Source organism: Cydia pomonella, chromosome 8 (genome assembly GCF_033807575.1).
Source record: "Cydia pomonella isolate Wapato2018A chromosome 8, ilCydPomo1, whole genome shotgun sequence".
In the NCBI taxonomy this organism is placed as follows: Eukaryota; Metazoa; Arthropoda; class Insecta; order Lepidoptera; family Tortricidae; genus Cydia; species Cydia pomonella.
Window position 1 is genome coordinate 2,397,078 of NC_084710.1, and position 14,926 is coordinate 2,412,003.

At 37.3% G+C, this 14,926-nt stretch overlaps 1 protein-coding gene across 1 annotated transcript in view; it reads left to right on the forward strand.

Annotated features, from left to right (window-relative positions):
- The window catches only part of LOC133520372 (membrane alanyl aminopeptidase-like), a 34,841-nt gene extending 20,266 nt beyond the window's left edge, over positions 1–14,575 (forward strand). Inside the window, exons 5-13 of the mRNA XM_061854752.1 lie at positions 404–660; positions 999–1,191; positions 1,335–1,521; positions 2,588–2,685; positions 3,917–4,105; positions 5,905–6,083; positions 7,522–7,653; positions 10,133–10,214; positions 11,500–14,575. Coding sequence (XP_061710736.1) covers positions 404–660; positions 999–1,191; positions 1,335–1,521; positions 2,588–2,685; positions 3,917–4,105; positions 5,905–6,083; positions 7,522–7,653; positions 10,133–10,214; positions 11,500–11,610 — 1,428 coding nt within the window. The 3' untranslated portion in view covers positions 11,611–14,575. The remainder of the gene's footprint in view (positions 1–403; positions 661–998; positions 1,192–1,334; positions 1,522–2,587; positions 2,686–3,916; positions 4,106–5,904; positions 6,084–7,521; positions 7,654–10,132; positions 10,215–11,499) is intronic.
- Positions 14,576–14,926: the final 351 nt, after the last annotated feature.

Genomic DNA, 14,926 nt, shown 5'->3' on the forward strand with positions numbered 1-14,926 from the left:
CTTTTTATTAGACTAGGACTAGACTGTTGGACTAGAGTAGACTAGGATTGGAGGCCGTTAAACTATCGGCTATCGTCTTTGACTATCGTTTTTTGCCTTTTAAGACGAAAAAACGTTTCTCTCTAAATATTTTGTTACCTACTGAAGAGAGCTTCTTTCTTTGCATGTCCGAAAAACAACAATAGCACATCTCAGTAAAACACACAATACATATTTAAAATTGGCATACTAGAAGTACTTATCGTATGAATTACCTCTATATGCTAAAATATGACGAAACTCGTTTACTATGTCAGGTTTTAAGCTAGATTTTTTATGATTATGAAAAGGGTTAAAGATAATATAATAGATAACCAGTTCGATTAGCCTATATTTACAAAGTATTTTCCCTTTTTTTCTCCAGTATCACCAAACCGGAGAACATCAATCAGGCTGGCCCTACGGTTTCTACGGACTCGAGTCAAGACATAACGCCATGAGCGTCGACTGGTACCACAGTACCCCAGCACTCATCAACTTCAACAGAACACTAGCTGTCGACATTCCCAACAGACATAAGGAGTTGGTGACTATGAAGACAGCTGCTTTGCTGTGGATGGTGGAGAATTGGATCGGTTCTGAGAAGTTCCATGCGGCGCTGGTGAAATATATTAATATGAGGTAAGTTTTTACACACTTATAAACGCAAATGTGAAAGAAACCCCCCAGGGCCACGATTAAATTTGATCAACATTGTAGTGAACTATAAAAAAAGGGCAGCACAAGAACGGTCGTTGAGGAGATCCTTGGGAAACAATACCAATGATCATAAAGAAGACATTTCATTTGAAAATGTTATTAGACAGTTTTCAATTAACTAATTCAAAACGTATAGGTACGAAATTAATGAAAAACTAGAGTCAAACTAACCTAATGAAAAGATTTTGCAGTGAACGTGTGAGGTAGTGTTACCACATGGGTTAAATTATTTTATAAACCAATATCCTTTTTAACTTCAGGAGAGGATCCTTCATCAATTTGGAAGACTTCATGATCAACCTAGATAAGGAGACCGTGGAGTGTTTCCACCGGTTCTCAAACGGCACCACCTCGTCCATGGTGCTCAACTCCTGGTTCCGGTACCCTGGGTACCCGGTCATTAACGTTCATGTATACAGAGACAGATTGCCTAATGTCATCACTTTGAAACAGGTAAGGACTAGAATAAACCGTTGGTAAGGTTTTTATTTGTCTAGTGACATACCCGGAGATAATCTATCATCACGGTATTGGTTTGGACCTACGATTGACCACCTCACACATATAAAAGGTTAAAGACGTCTCTTTTCTTCCAGAGGACATTCTCTTTCACCAAAGATTTCCGCTATGACTCCAAGTACCTGATCCCCATCTCCTACATGGCGCAGTACCAGGAGAACTGCTTCAACTGCCACCAGCCTCGGTTCATCATCAGCACACCCGTCTACACGTTCGGAGAAAACTTGGATGGAGGATGGATTCTTCTCAATCGACATGCTTCTGGTAAAACAATACGTATATTCGATACTTTTGTTATCTTGGCGTTATTATTCATTTGATGACGTCTATGATCACTATGACTATTAGGTACAGTGGGAATATAATATGTAAAGTTTTGACACCATAATCAGGTAACACGGCTGTTCACTCAGAAAAGTCAACTATACCCATGTCCTAAAAGATACATCAACTACATTACTTAGTTACAAAATTGCTATGATATAATGTCAGGCGTCAAAAATTATTCAACGTTTTATTCGAATGGTATTAGACAGCGACACTTAGAAAGGATGTATCCAACTATATGAGTTCTTTATTTAAGCAACGTAAATTACAAGAGCTCCCTTCATCTAATGATAAAAGCCTGAGCTTCTTGGAAATAAAACGTACTACAGAGGGCGTTCTGACCAATTCGAGACATAAATAATGGACGCAATAAACCCATATTTGTATTATCAATTTGGGTTAAAATTTAAGTTTCAAATACCTTCTGAAGGAAGGAAATTAGAACCGAGCACATTATAGCTATTTACATTTGCATGACCTAGACACAGTAGGCGGCCTAACGGCGGTCCTTGGCGGCGCTATAACCGTCTATTTCTAGGCTGCCCACGCGCAGAACTAACCTAGACACTCGTAGAGGTTACGTTTGTTTATAAGCTAAACGTGCTAAAATTAATGGCTATAGCAAACGTGGCTAACGAAAACAATACTTGTAGAAATAACAAAATGTATGAGAAATAGACGATCAAAAAGAGCTCATGATTCACAGTTGAAATAACATATAATTTCACAACTCGAGAAATAAAACATGTAGTGATTTTTTGTCAAATCTAACCTTTAATAACGTGACTATACGAGTCAATGCACACGTCATTATGAACGACACGATCTATAGCAAATAATAAGAGTGTAAGAAAGCAATCAACGGCTGATTATTTCAGTCTATTGAGTGGTTATTCTTTAAAAATTTAACTCTACTACACAAAATATAATAATGACATGATAAAATTTATTAATGTAGCACTACCGAATTATTTTGTTAAAACTTTGGCTTGTAAAATTCCAGGATATTATCGAGTGAACTACGATGAAGAAACGTGGAAGCTCATCGCCAAAACACTGCGAAACGAACATACTGCCATACACGAGCTGAATCGGGCTCAGGTGAGAATAAGTCCTTGTTTCCCGATGGTGACAATTGTCATCTGACAGTGACAATTCGCCGTACATTTCTGGCCCAACGATCAAATATAGACAGGTATCGTCGTTCGGTTAGTTATCGACCCAGAAATGTACAAGAAATTTTCAGTGTCAGGAGCCCAACGGGAGAAGTACCTCCACCTTAGAGAAAACCGCAGCCAAAAAACTCTCGCAGCTAGTCTAGTGATTCCAATTGTAGGTTTGTTGTCCTGCCGGGGAGATAGTTAACGCGCATGTAATTCCTCTGGAGTTGCAGGCATACATAGGCTACGGAGACTGCTTACCATCAGGCGGGCCGTATCCTTGTTTATGAACGACGTAGTATAAATTTTTTTTTAACGTGGTGTAATAGGCCCCAGTGTTAAAAAAAAAACATTGTAACGAACATTAGATTTTGAAGGGGTGTTTGGAGACATGGGGTGTTTAATGATAGGTTTGAGGAACATACATTGTAAATTTTGACGACATGTCTGGCCTAGTGGGTATGAAGCCGATGGCCCCGGGTTCAAATCCTAGTAAGGGCATTTATTCGTGTGATGAGCATGGATATTTATTTTGTTCCTTAGTCATGGATGCTTTTGTATGTATTTAACATTTATAAATATGTATGTATATATTATTTATATCGTTGTCGATATACCCGTAACACAAGCCTTTTATTGAGCTTACCGTGGGACTTAGTCAATTTCTAGTATGTCCTATGATATTTAAATGAAGTGGAGTGACCTTTTTACTAAAGCGGAGATGAGCGGAGATGTGTGGTTATCAACCGATAGCATTTGGTGTAATCCAGTGGACATGAATTACAATCAATGCTATTAGTCAGCACATCTCCTCTCATCTTTGCTCATGACCACCGCAGTGGAGAGCCAGCCAAAATATGGACTAAGTACTAGTCAAAAGTTTGCTTAATATTATATGGACGTGGGTGACGTCATTACCAAGCTAATATTGAATTGGGCGGGACATGTTGCCAGGCAGAGTGATGGCAGATACCAATATGTTGACGGAGTTGTGGCCGCTTTCGGGTGAAGGAAGCGCGAGGCGTCCGTTGGCTCGTTGGGTGGATGACATCTGAAAAATCGCCGGGCACTTCTGAATGAGACTAGCCCAGCAGGGCTAGAGGCTGAAATGATAATAGTGATGATGTATGGAAAGGATCTAATTTTAATGTGTCTGAATTAACTTGTTTCAGATCGTCAACGACGCCTTCGCTCTCTACACCTCCGGAGACCTGAGCTACCAGCTGGCAACGGATATATTAGACTATCTGGAGAAGGAACAAAGCTACGTTGTATGGGAGTCTGTTATTTCTGGCTTCGAGCTGCTGAAGACGAAGGATGCTGCTTGCAACTTTACTAGAGCTCTTTATGAGGAGTGGAGGGTATGGTTTGATTATACACCATGGGAACGAATAACCTAACAAATTTTAAAAGTGTATTCTTGACCGCATTTAAAGACTAAAAGGTCATATAAAATTTTCTGAAATCGGTCTTGTTTTAGAAATAATGACAACCTATTGTATAAATTGCTTGTGTTATAACTCAATGAAAAACGCTTTTTTGACTCCGACGCCGCCACTATGTGACTTGGTTTAGACATACATACGGACATGCATTAAAGTTTTACAGGAAATTCGATTTTTTTTCTGTAAATAAAAAAACAAAACTTTACTTATTCGTTGTAATCTTTTTTATCGCCAAATTGTAAAAAAAAAAACGTGTCGTGTGCAGAAAATGCACACACAATATATATTTTTCACCGAATTCGACCAAAAGTCATAACATTTTTGACCTCAGGAATACGTGGTTCAAATCTGTGGGGTAACTCGTATCGATGGTGTATTTAAAGTTTCACGAATATTGTTTTTATTAAAAAAACACTTATCTAGTATTTCCGCCCGCGAATGCTCCGGCTGTGAAATGAGCTCCCTGCCGAGGTTTACTCGAGGGTCTGCATTATGGAGTTCTTCAAAAAAGGAGTGTACAGATTTTTAGAGGGTCGGCAACGCGCATGTAACACCTCTGGAGTTGCAGGCGTCCATAGGCTACAGTGACTGCTCACCATCAAGCTGGCCGTATGCTTGTTTGCCACCGACGTGGTATTAAAAAAATCTAGAAAAGTCTTGGATACGTGGTCCTAGTTTTGTAATAATTAGCTTAGCTTTAAATTGAACGGTAGGTATATCTACATATACCACACTTTAATAAAAAATCACTACAGCAGCCCAATAACACTAGACCCTACTCATAGTGTTGTGTTCCTGCCGGTGAGTAAGGTTGCCAGAGCTCAACGAGGGGGGGCGGGTTTAGGGTCGGCAACGCGCATGTAACTCCTCTGGAGTTGCAGGCGTACATAGGCTACGGAGACTACCATCAGGCGGGCCGTATGCTTGTTTGCCACCGACGTAGTATTAAAAAAAAATATATATATATATTATAAAGGACAAAGAGAACCCTCTCGTGGAACATTGTACACGCCTGTGCAGTCATTATGTGGCAAAATAGGTTCAAACTAATATCAATTGTTAAAATAAATAATGGAGAACTGGAACTTATTACTTAAAGAAATTTCAGACATCGAAGTTTAGTTCTCGATATTTTTTTCCTCCAAAACTTAACCAATCGTTACGAAACTTTGCGACCGGAATGAAAAAGAAGTTATCCGTGTTTGGCCGTTTTGATTTTTGCGTTTATTATTGCCGATTTTGTATACCTACTGGGCAACTGTTTACGGTGCATTTATTTGGCCGTTTTGAGCGCATTTTACATATACATATACATGGATGAATGAATACAGATTCACTCAAGTTACTGATAACTTTATTGTTACTTAGTGATAACTTTGTTTTCCGCTTACTGCTCCTACACTAGCTACTTTAGATTAAAACATATTATTATTAAGGTAGGGCACTCAAGCTCTAACACACACACATATTGCTTATTATTACATTATTTAGTGTATAAGACTGTTTGTTGCCTAAATAAATTAAAATTAAATTAAATTAAAATAATATATTAAAGTAACGCAGTTCTTTTAAATATAAGAATATAATAAAGCAAAATGTACAGACACAGATAATGTTAATATTGAATTTATAAAAGAAATTATTCATCTATAGCCAAAATCCAGAGAGGAAAATGTTGAGAATGTTTGTATGGAAATTACCAATAATATTTTCAGCAATTCATGCGCAAGAACGTGGCAGCGATCTACGGGCGCCTGATCCAAAACTTGGAGCACCAGCCGAAGACTCGACTTTTCCGCAGCAATATCATCAATTTCGCGTGCGCTTTACAGCACGAGTCGTGTGTTAATCGCGTTCTGAACCTGTACTATCAAACGAAAGGGAGGCGGCACAGGTGAGACTATGGGTAATGATGTTGTCTTTTCGCGTACGGATCTTGTACTGTCAGACGAGTGAAAGGCGGCACAGGTATATAAACTTACTTGTATATAAACATACCTTTTAGTTAAGTCCGTTTATTTTATGTATGTTTTAGTGAGTGTCCGGGAATTGTGGACATTAATATATATAATTTGGGATAGCTTAGGAGAGCAGAACGAAACAACCAAGCTTTCCAGTCTAGATTTTAATGACAACTATAAAATAAAAGAAATATACATAGAAGACGTCAAATGGACATAGACAATATGTATAAAAAATATAAATAATATAGAAACCTATTTACTCCTCGACAGAGAGCGTTTAAGGAAGTACGTGTTCATCTTTATTTTGTATGTACCTAACAATGAACCTAACCTATTATCCTGTCGCATACTTCTGTTGTTTTGCCAATAAAAAGAAACAAAAAAGAAAAACAAAATACGTAAGTAGGTAATCTTTAGCTTAGTTTAAGGCCAAATATAAGTATTCGATACATGTAATATAGAAAAAAAAAACAATGAGTCTTGAACAAATATCCGTGGTGCATGATTAGCGTTCAGGTTTGCTGCAGCACGACGAGATAACCGGTTGGGGGTGTTATGGTATTATCGATATTACAAAGTCTGGGTAGTTCCACATGGACCCTGTAAGGGCATAGCAATATAAAGTGCATAGGGTCTAATCTTAAAACTATGTGTATAATATAAAATTAAGTAAATTTAATAGTTTGTACATATGAAAGTTATACTGAATCAAATAATTGTCAGTGAATTAAATACAAATAGCCAAATAATTAATTATTAAGTAATATCAAATTAATGTCACGCAAGTGCCTACAAATGAGTTACAATACACCGTATTATTAACTTAGTAGTTACTATGACTCGTTGAGACAGTTTAAATTTATTCTTATACTCGTCGACTGTAATGGTTGAATTAAGATTTCGTATACCGAACTATAATGGCTTAGTGTACTTTTCATGTATGGGCTCACTCAACTATAAGATTTATTTCGATACGCTGCAGTCAACTATAAAAAAAATTGACTAATCACTTGCCGCCGCGCTCCCATAGAAAAGACTAAACGGGCGCAGGGCGGGAGTCAATAATTATTTAGGATTTATAGTAAAAAAAGTTTTATTTTAGATGACTTGTACAAAAAGTATTGTATACTATACAGCAAGTTTCGTTGCCTAAACAAGGTATAGGTAAAAAACTTAAGTAAGTCACCTGTTGTATGTAGTTGTGACGTGTTCGAATAGACAATACATGTTTAAAAGACACACACAAACAAAACAAATGTCTATTCGAACACGTCACAACTACATACAACAGGTGACTTACTTAAGTTTTTTACCTATACTCGACTGAAAGCTCTCTATCATATTACGGTTGTACTATTTTATTTTCAGATTAGACCCAGACTCCCGACAAGCCTGCTACTACGTAGTTCTGCGTGGGAGCGGGGATGTGGCCTACCAGCTCAGAACAGACAATCTGACTAGTTTCGAGAACGAAGATAGAACTATCGCAAGACATTTGACGTGAGTTTGTCTTTGTGATAGCTTCTCTTGTAGACCGCGGGCCAGGAGCATATCGTCAGTCATCGCCTCCCGGCTGATACAACGATGGCATCGACGGGCAACGATGTTTATCTTAGGTATTCTTGTACAATGCCAATAGATCAAACACTATATTCGCTTTGAACGATCTAAAATTAGGCAAAAATTGTACCTAACTCGTGAAACATTATCGGCGGCGGTAGCACGTTCGCAATTTATTGCCTGTCACCATGTCTGTCACGTTCTAACAAGTATGTATGTGCGAAAGTGACGGGCATAGTGACAGACGATAAAAATGGAACCATGGTGCTACCATAGCTTTCTTGATTTGTTAGCCTGCCTGGTAACGACAAAGTATCTTCGTATCAAAAATATTGTCCTTCCACGTAAGCTACAAAACTACAAAATAAACCAGTGGGGGGAAACTGCAGCGTTCGGGCATTCTCGGTTCCGTTCGGCTTAGCAATACAATGAGCAATTATTAGGGTTGGCAAAACTTGACATCCCTTTACGTGCACAACCACAGATAAGATAATAACTTGATTTTTGACAACCCTAAACAACCGAAAGGGATGAATCACTGTCAAACTTCGATTTAGTAGGAAGTTTTCATTCTGTAGGGTATTAGTACCTACTATTATTTATTCTGTGATTGAACTAAACTTTTCCACCGCTTCGTCCAGTAACCCTGTTTGCAGCTGTATTTATAAAGACAAAAATAATAATTAATAGATACTATGAAATACAAAAAGACAAAAGTCATAATTAAAACACTAAAATTTAAAACTGACAATCCATTTTTAACCCCCAACCCAAAAGAAGGGTAATTGGTTATGTTGGTATTGTTATTGGAGCAATAATAGTTATTTTCATCTCGGCAGCTCGAACAAGCCTACTTTCGTCAGGTCTACTCCAGAGAGTGACGAAAGTACGACTTTCCCCACTCCAGGGAGTGAGACGAAGTAGCTTTTTAATGTAGTGAAGGCCTTGAATACAGGAATCTAAACTTTACTTGATGTTGAATTTTTTAACCTTTAATATGTTCTCACTACTGAGGTGAAAAGTTATATGTGTCACACGACAGCAAAGTTATTTTACATCTCGTGTTTTTGAGTCCCGAGTAAGCGAAAGATTCTATAATTGAATCACGAGCGAAGCGAGATGGCTCAAAATCAACACTCGTAAGAAAAACTAACTTTCCTCTCTTTTTGCCCAAATAACTATTTACAAGGGGCAAAGTTTTTGTTTAACCGCTCGTGCTAAAATTGATACCCGAGCAAGCGAAGTGTGTAACCCGTGAACAAGATGCATGTAACTGCGTCGAAATATGCGTTCACCGTTCTGCGTTCAAAAACAATATAAAAGGTAGTCACGGTTTATAAAAATTAAATAATCATTTATTTCAGATCTTTACAATCTATAGATTTTGTTAGTTTATCTAAGCTACCCCGATCGATTGAAGTCTAGTGAAACACAACAGCCATTTTTCACTACACTAACGCGAGAAAAATACTAAGTATGAAATACCAAAAAACATTAAATGAAATTGAACATAACAAAAAATTATCATTCAAAATCATCATTTTAAAGTCAATTCTACTAGCCAAAAGAAAACAACTCAAAAGATTACTTTACCCCACATGTGGGTAAAATGCAACTTTCTCATTCATTTTTGAACAATCAAGCTGGCCTTTACCAGTTGGTGTGGTGAAATAGTACATTACTATAGAGGCCGGGAAACGTAGGGTTGCAGGTCAAGTAGGTATAGACGGCTGAGCGTAGCGAAGCCGGTTAGAGATACGCGGCCGGCAACCTCGTTTCTCGCCGAGATATGTATAGTGCTTTTCTCAAACTTGCAATTAAAACAAAAAATGTAGTTAATTTGTTTTGTGGCGACCTACTCGGCTCGCCACTCTACCAGCGGTGCTCTGCGCGCGTAAGTCCGCGCGCCTGCGCGATGCGCCGTCGTTGCTTAGCAAAGAATATGCACAACAACGGTGATTTGTTGTGCATATTCGTTGCTAAGCAACGGTAGCGTACTTATATTTGTTGATGGTTGACTGCTAAGATGTTGTGTCACAATTTGACGTTAAAAAATAAAAGAAGGTTGCTTTACAGTCCTAGGTGTGTTAGGCAGTATGAAATTCCTTTACATATCATCTTCACTCATAGTATTTCCGGACCTAATTTGACGTAAGTCATGTCATAATTTCATAGCAAGTTTGAGAAAAGAATATTTACTTACTTAAGGGTAGGTATTATAGGTTTGTGTGTGTTTCTATCTGTGGCACTGTAGCTCTTCAATGGGTGATTTGGATGATTTTATATGAAAGCAGTCAACCTGTGGTTTCTAAAAACCTAAACATAATACACGTTTTATCAAAATCGGCTAATCCGTTTGTGTTTTTGTTTAATTCATATTCCCAAAAAAAATTCCTAAACGTGTTAGTTTTAATTTCAGGGAAAATGAACAACGTCTAATTTATAGACTGCCTCTCGGAGTAAAACCAGCGAACCTCACACTCAACAGTACATCTATCCCAGTAAGTATATTAAATAGAAATATACTGTTCTTGCTTGAGTGTTAAGGTACATTGGGATAAGTTCGATTACGGGGCAATTTTGAACATCACTAATCACTAACACCAATGAATAAAGTATATAGACTAAGGGCCTGTTTCACAATCTCCAAGTAGTATGATAGCTAAATAACAAATAAACATAGCACTTTATCTTGACTTTGACGACCGATCTGGCCTAGCGGGTACTGACCCTGCCTATGAAGCCGATGGTCCCGGGTTCAAATCCTGGTAAGAGCATTTATTCGTGTGATGAGCATGGATATTTGTTCCCGAGTCATGGGTGTTTGTAAGTATTTATAAATATTAGATTCCCAATTTCTATCGCTCATATTTCAAAAATAGCATTTCGCTGTTTTCAACAGATATTCAAATAAATTTTAAAGTGGAAAAATTACTGCCTTGACGTTGCCTCACCCAAGGAAGTAATTTTTCCACCTTTAAATTTATTATAAGCTTAATAGCATCGTTCGCAGACGTTTCTGTTTGTTAAAAATTAATTTAGATATTCAAATGATGAAAGCGCTCGATATTCAAAAATCGGCCTCCAGATGGGCTATAAGACTTGTGAATGCGTTGCCGCCTTTAATACGGGAGTAGCTATGCTCTCTTCTTGAAGGTTCAGAAGTTTACACAGTTTTTAGCAATACCAGGCAGGAAGTTTCAAGCATCTATAATGTAAATGTTGTCATGTAGACCGATTGCGAAGAAGCGGCAGGGATTAATCCGAACAATTCATCACTTAGGCTACGCCACCAAAGCTGTGCGAGGATGTGTAGTGAGGGATGTGTTTGTCATGAACTAATAGAAACACTCACCTATTTTTATAGTTTTGTGCATACAAAATAAGTGAAGAATGTGTTGCAAGCTTGCGAGGTGCGGACCGGGATCAAAAAATATTAAAAAGCTCCGCTCCCGCCACACCGCACCGCACCGCGCTCTCTTATTTAAACCAGCGCTACACACAGTCGCACATCCCCGCGACAGCCGCCGCAGCCGAAAGGCGGAAGCGGCCCCTCATACCCCCTTAACGGGGGGTATCGAACGACATCCAGTCCAGTCGCACATCCACACACCACACCGCTCAGCTACCTCAAACATCTCTGGTGGAAACATTCACATTTTCCCCATCCTCGCTACACGTTCTCGCTCCGCTCAGCTACGTCGAAGTACGCAAACGAAGCCTTAGATATTATTGCAGTTGTTTTTCGCCTGTTTTATTCTTAACTACATTTTTATTTACTTTCAGCCAACATCAAGTCCGCAGGCTTCAGATAAAGACAACCCGGACTCAAGTACATCAGTTCAAACTTCAATAGTAAGCTTGATATTAGCCTATCTGGTTACTACTCTATTTTAATTTTTGGTAATAAGAGGGAAGAATAGCTTTGCGATCCTAACGAAATGACGGTATTTTTTTCTATGAAATTCCATATCGGGAGAAAACAGTTTCCACTAACTAAATCTTAACAAATCACTTGGTTTTTATGTCGATTGCTTCAGCATATTATTTATATTATTTATTTCTTTTGTTATTTAAAAAAAAAGTTATCAAGATTGAGGTCTGATTTTATATTTCCAGTGATCATTAAGATAATGTTATTATTATGTAAAAATGTCATAATTTTGCATTCGTAAACTTCGGAGTTAAGGGGGGGGGGGATAGTATTTTCTTTTCACTGTTTCCTTCATCAGTAAATTTTTTTCACTATGAAAGAAAAATAAAAAAATGTTTTGTATTATTTAAATTGAGCTCTAACTAGACTTTGAAATTTTGCCCCCTCTTTATATTGGGCATTTTCCATACTTAATATAAACAAAATACACTTCCAATATGTCTGGATTAGGGTTTTTCATTACTATCCCAAATTTTAAATCGATAGCTTAAGTACTTCTCGAGATATTTAGTAATGTGACAGACGGACGGATGAACAGAGTTGCATCATAAGGGTTCCTTTTGTACCATTTTGATACGGAACCCTAAAAATCATGGAGAATGGAAAATATTTAGAAGTGGAAAAACGTTTTCTCTTTTGTATCGCCAAGTATGTGCTATACTTCCCTCTTAAGGTTATCGAGTATCTGTAAGTACTTTTAAGCGCTATTGAATTTCGTTTTAAGTGACCCTGAGCCCGATTCAGATTGAGCAACTTGTTACGGTTTTGATATTATTTTGACGACCTTGAAGATCGTTAACGCTCATTAGTGAATGCGCAAAGAAGTTAATGTCGTGCGGGAGATGCGCGCCTATCACTAAGATATTCACTTGATATTACGTTGACGCTCGTCTTAGTGTAAGGCCTGAGTGGACGCTCGCGTTGGGCGTGCAGCGGGGCGCGGCGTGCGGCGTGCATGTTAAACAAATGCAAACGTATAGGAGCGGCCGCAGCACGCTGCTCACGTCACCTGTGAGCCCGACGCCACGCTGCACGCCCCGCCGAACGCTCCGCTTCGAGCGTCCACTCAGGCCTTACACTAAGACGAGCGTCAACGTAATATCAAAACCAGTTGAAAACCGTTTCAAGTTGTTAAACTAAGTCCGGCTCCCTAAATGCAATTAATAAGAATCCATTTTTTCTATGGTATCACCTCACTTTTGTGGTTTCTTATGTTCATATAGTTTAACTTATAATGAGATGTGATTTCGCTAAGATTTGGTGTATGTTTTTTTATATTTATTTCAGTTTAATAGCCGACGTAACTTGCATTTTACCCTTCACAAAGTCTAACAAACGTATTTCTATTTATTTTAAAGGAACATTCCAATATAGTTTACTATGTTATTGACTCTGTTAATAATCTGGTTTTAAATTACATTCTTCTTTTTGAACTAGTTTGATATACTTAATGCAAAAAAATTAAGGGTTTCACCTTGGGATGACAGATAAAAGCTGGAAACTTGTATACACTTTCATTATGGTATTCTGAAGGATCTCAAAAAGCTAAGCATAGATCGTGTGCGGGTCGGAAGTTACTTAAGGTTTAATGTAAAAATAAAACATTTTTTCGTAAATATCAAAGTTTCTTTAGATCCTATGTTATTTTCATCTATGGAAGAATTGAAGAGCATACAATTTGCTACAAGTTATGTATGTAACACTTTTTCATAGGATCAGCCGTTTTCAAGATATAGGGCCTATGAATAATTGACCTAGAATCTAATAACTTTGAACTTTAAATAATTTCCGACGCGCACACGATTTATGCTTATATTTTTAAGAAAACCTTTAGAACACCACAATGAAGGTATACTAATTTCCAGCGGTAGCATGATTCCATTTTTATCACTTGTCACTATGGTTATCACTTTCGCGCTTACATACTTGTTAGAACTTGACAGGCATGGTGACAAATGATAAAGAGCCGACCATCTTAGGCCTACTGTTTTCTAGTTCTCATTCCGAGGTTGATACCCTTTTTGGGCGTAAAATGACTGGGCAAACTTGTCGTTTGTGAACTTGTCAAATAGTTTTTCTGGCACTTTTTTCATTTAAATGTAAAGCCTGACAAGATATTAATGGGCTGAGTGTCGCTAGTGTCGCTTGGCAACATATTTTCTTCTATTTTACATCGGTGACATTCGAAAAACTTCAACATCTGTACCCCTAGTGTACATTTATTCGATAGCGAAACGTGACGTACGCGTTTGCGTTAAGTCTCATTTTGTATGGGATTTTGAGTTTCCAAAACGTCCCGCTTGGTGGCGCGCTGTTTTTAAATCCCATACAAAATGAGACTTAACGCAAACGCGTACGTCACGTTTCGCTATCGAATACATTTACACTAGGGGTACTGTTGTCAAAGAGTCTCCTTGCCAGTAAAGAAAATGAGTGTCACTGAATATCCGCAACATGGCGAAGGCTAGATAAAATCTTGTCAGGGTATATTTAGTTGCAATATAACATATTTGTTTATTGATGTATTTGATTTTGATGAATGATTTAGCTGTTCTGACATTGTCTAGTCATTAATTAATGATCATTTTATTTAATCCATTCGATAATTATGTTTGTTATTTATTTAAGTAATTAGTGTTAGGTCTAGTAAAACAGAAATAGATTTTCTTGTAATTATTATTATTTTATTTTACTCAATGCAATATGTACATATTACACATAAAATACTTACTTAAAATGTATAATAAACAGCTTTAAAGAAATAAATGTGCCTTAACGTTAATATTCGTATTAGTTATTTTACATACATTTTATATATTTATAATACTTAATACAGTAAAATAGTAACCAATTTTGAAGCAAGAGGACGCGTTTGCTTCAAAATTAATTGTATATTAAATAATTAGAAAATAAATTATACTACTTTTACTTATTTCATTAATTATTTACCTATAAATAGTAATATACAAAAACTGTGAGTGAAAATGCAGTAAAAAACCTAAAACTATGCTTACACTTATAAATTAAATTGTTTAAAGTTACTTACTTTTTATTAAATACTTATTTTAACATAATCATATACCTTACAGCTTAAGTTAGCCTATAAATATAATATTCACTTTGTGCAATTCTGGCATAAAATATAACTACGCTACACTCTTAAGTTAAATTTCATATATGTGGCATTATCTATGAAAAGGGACCTTATTGTCGATGGCGCTTACGCCGCACTGCGTCGCACAGTGTTGTATTTGTATCGGAGCATCGTATATAACGGCA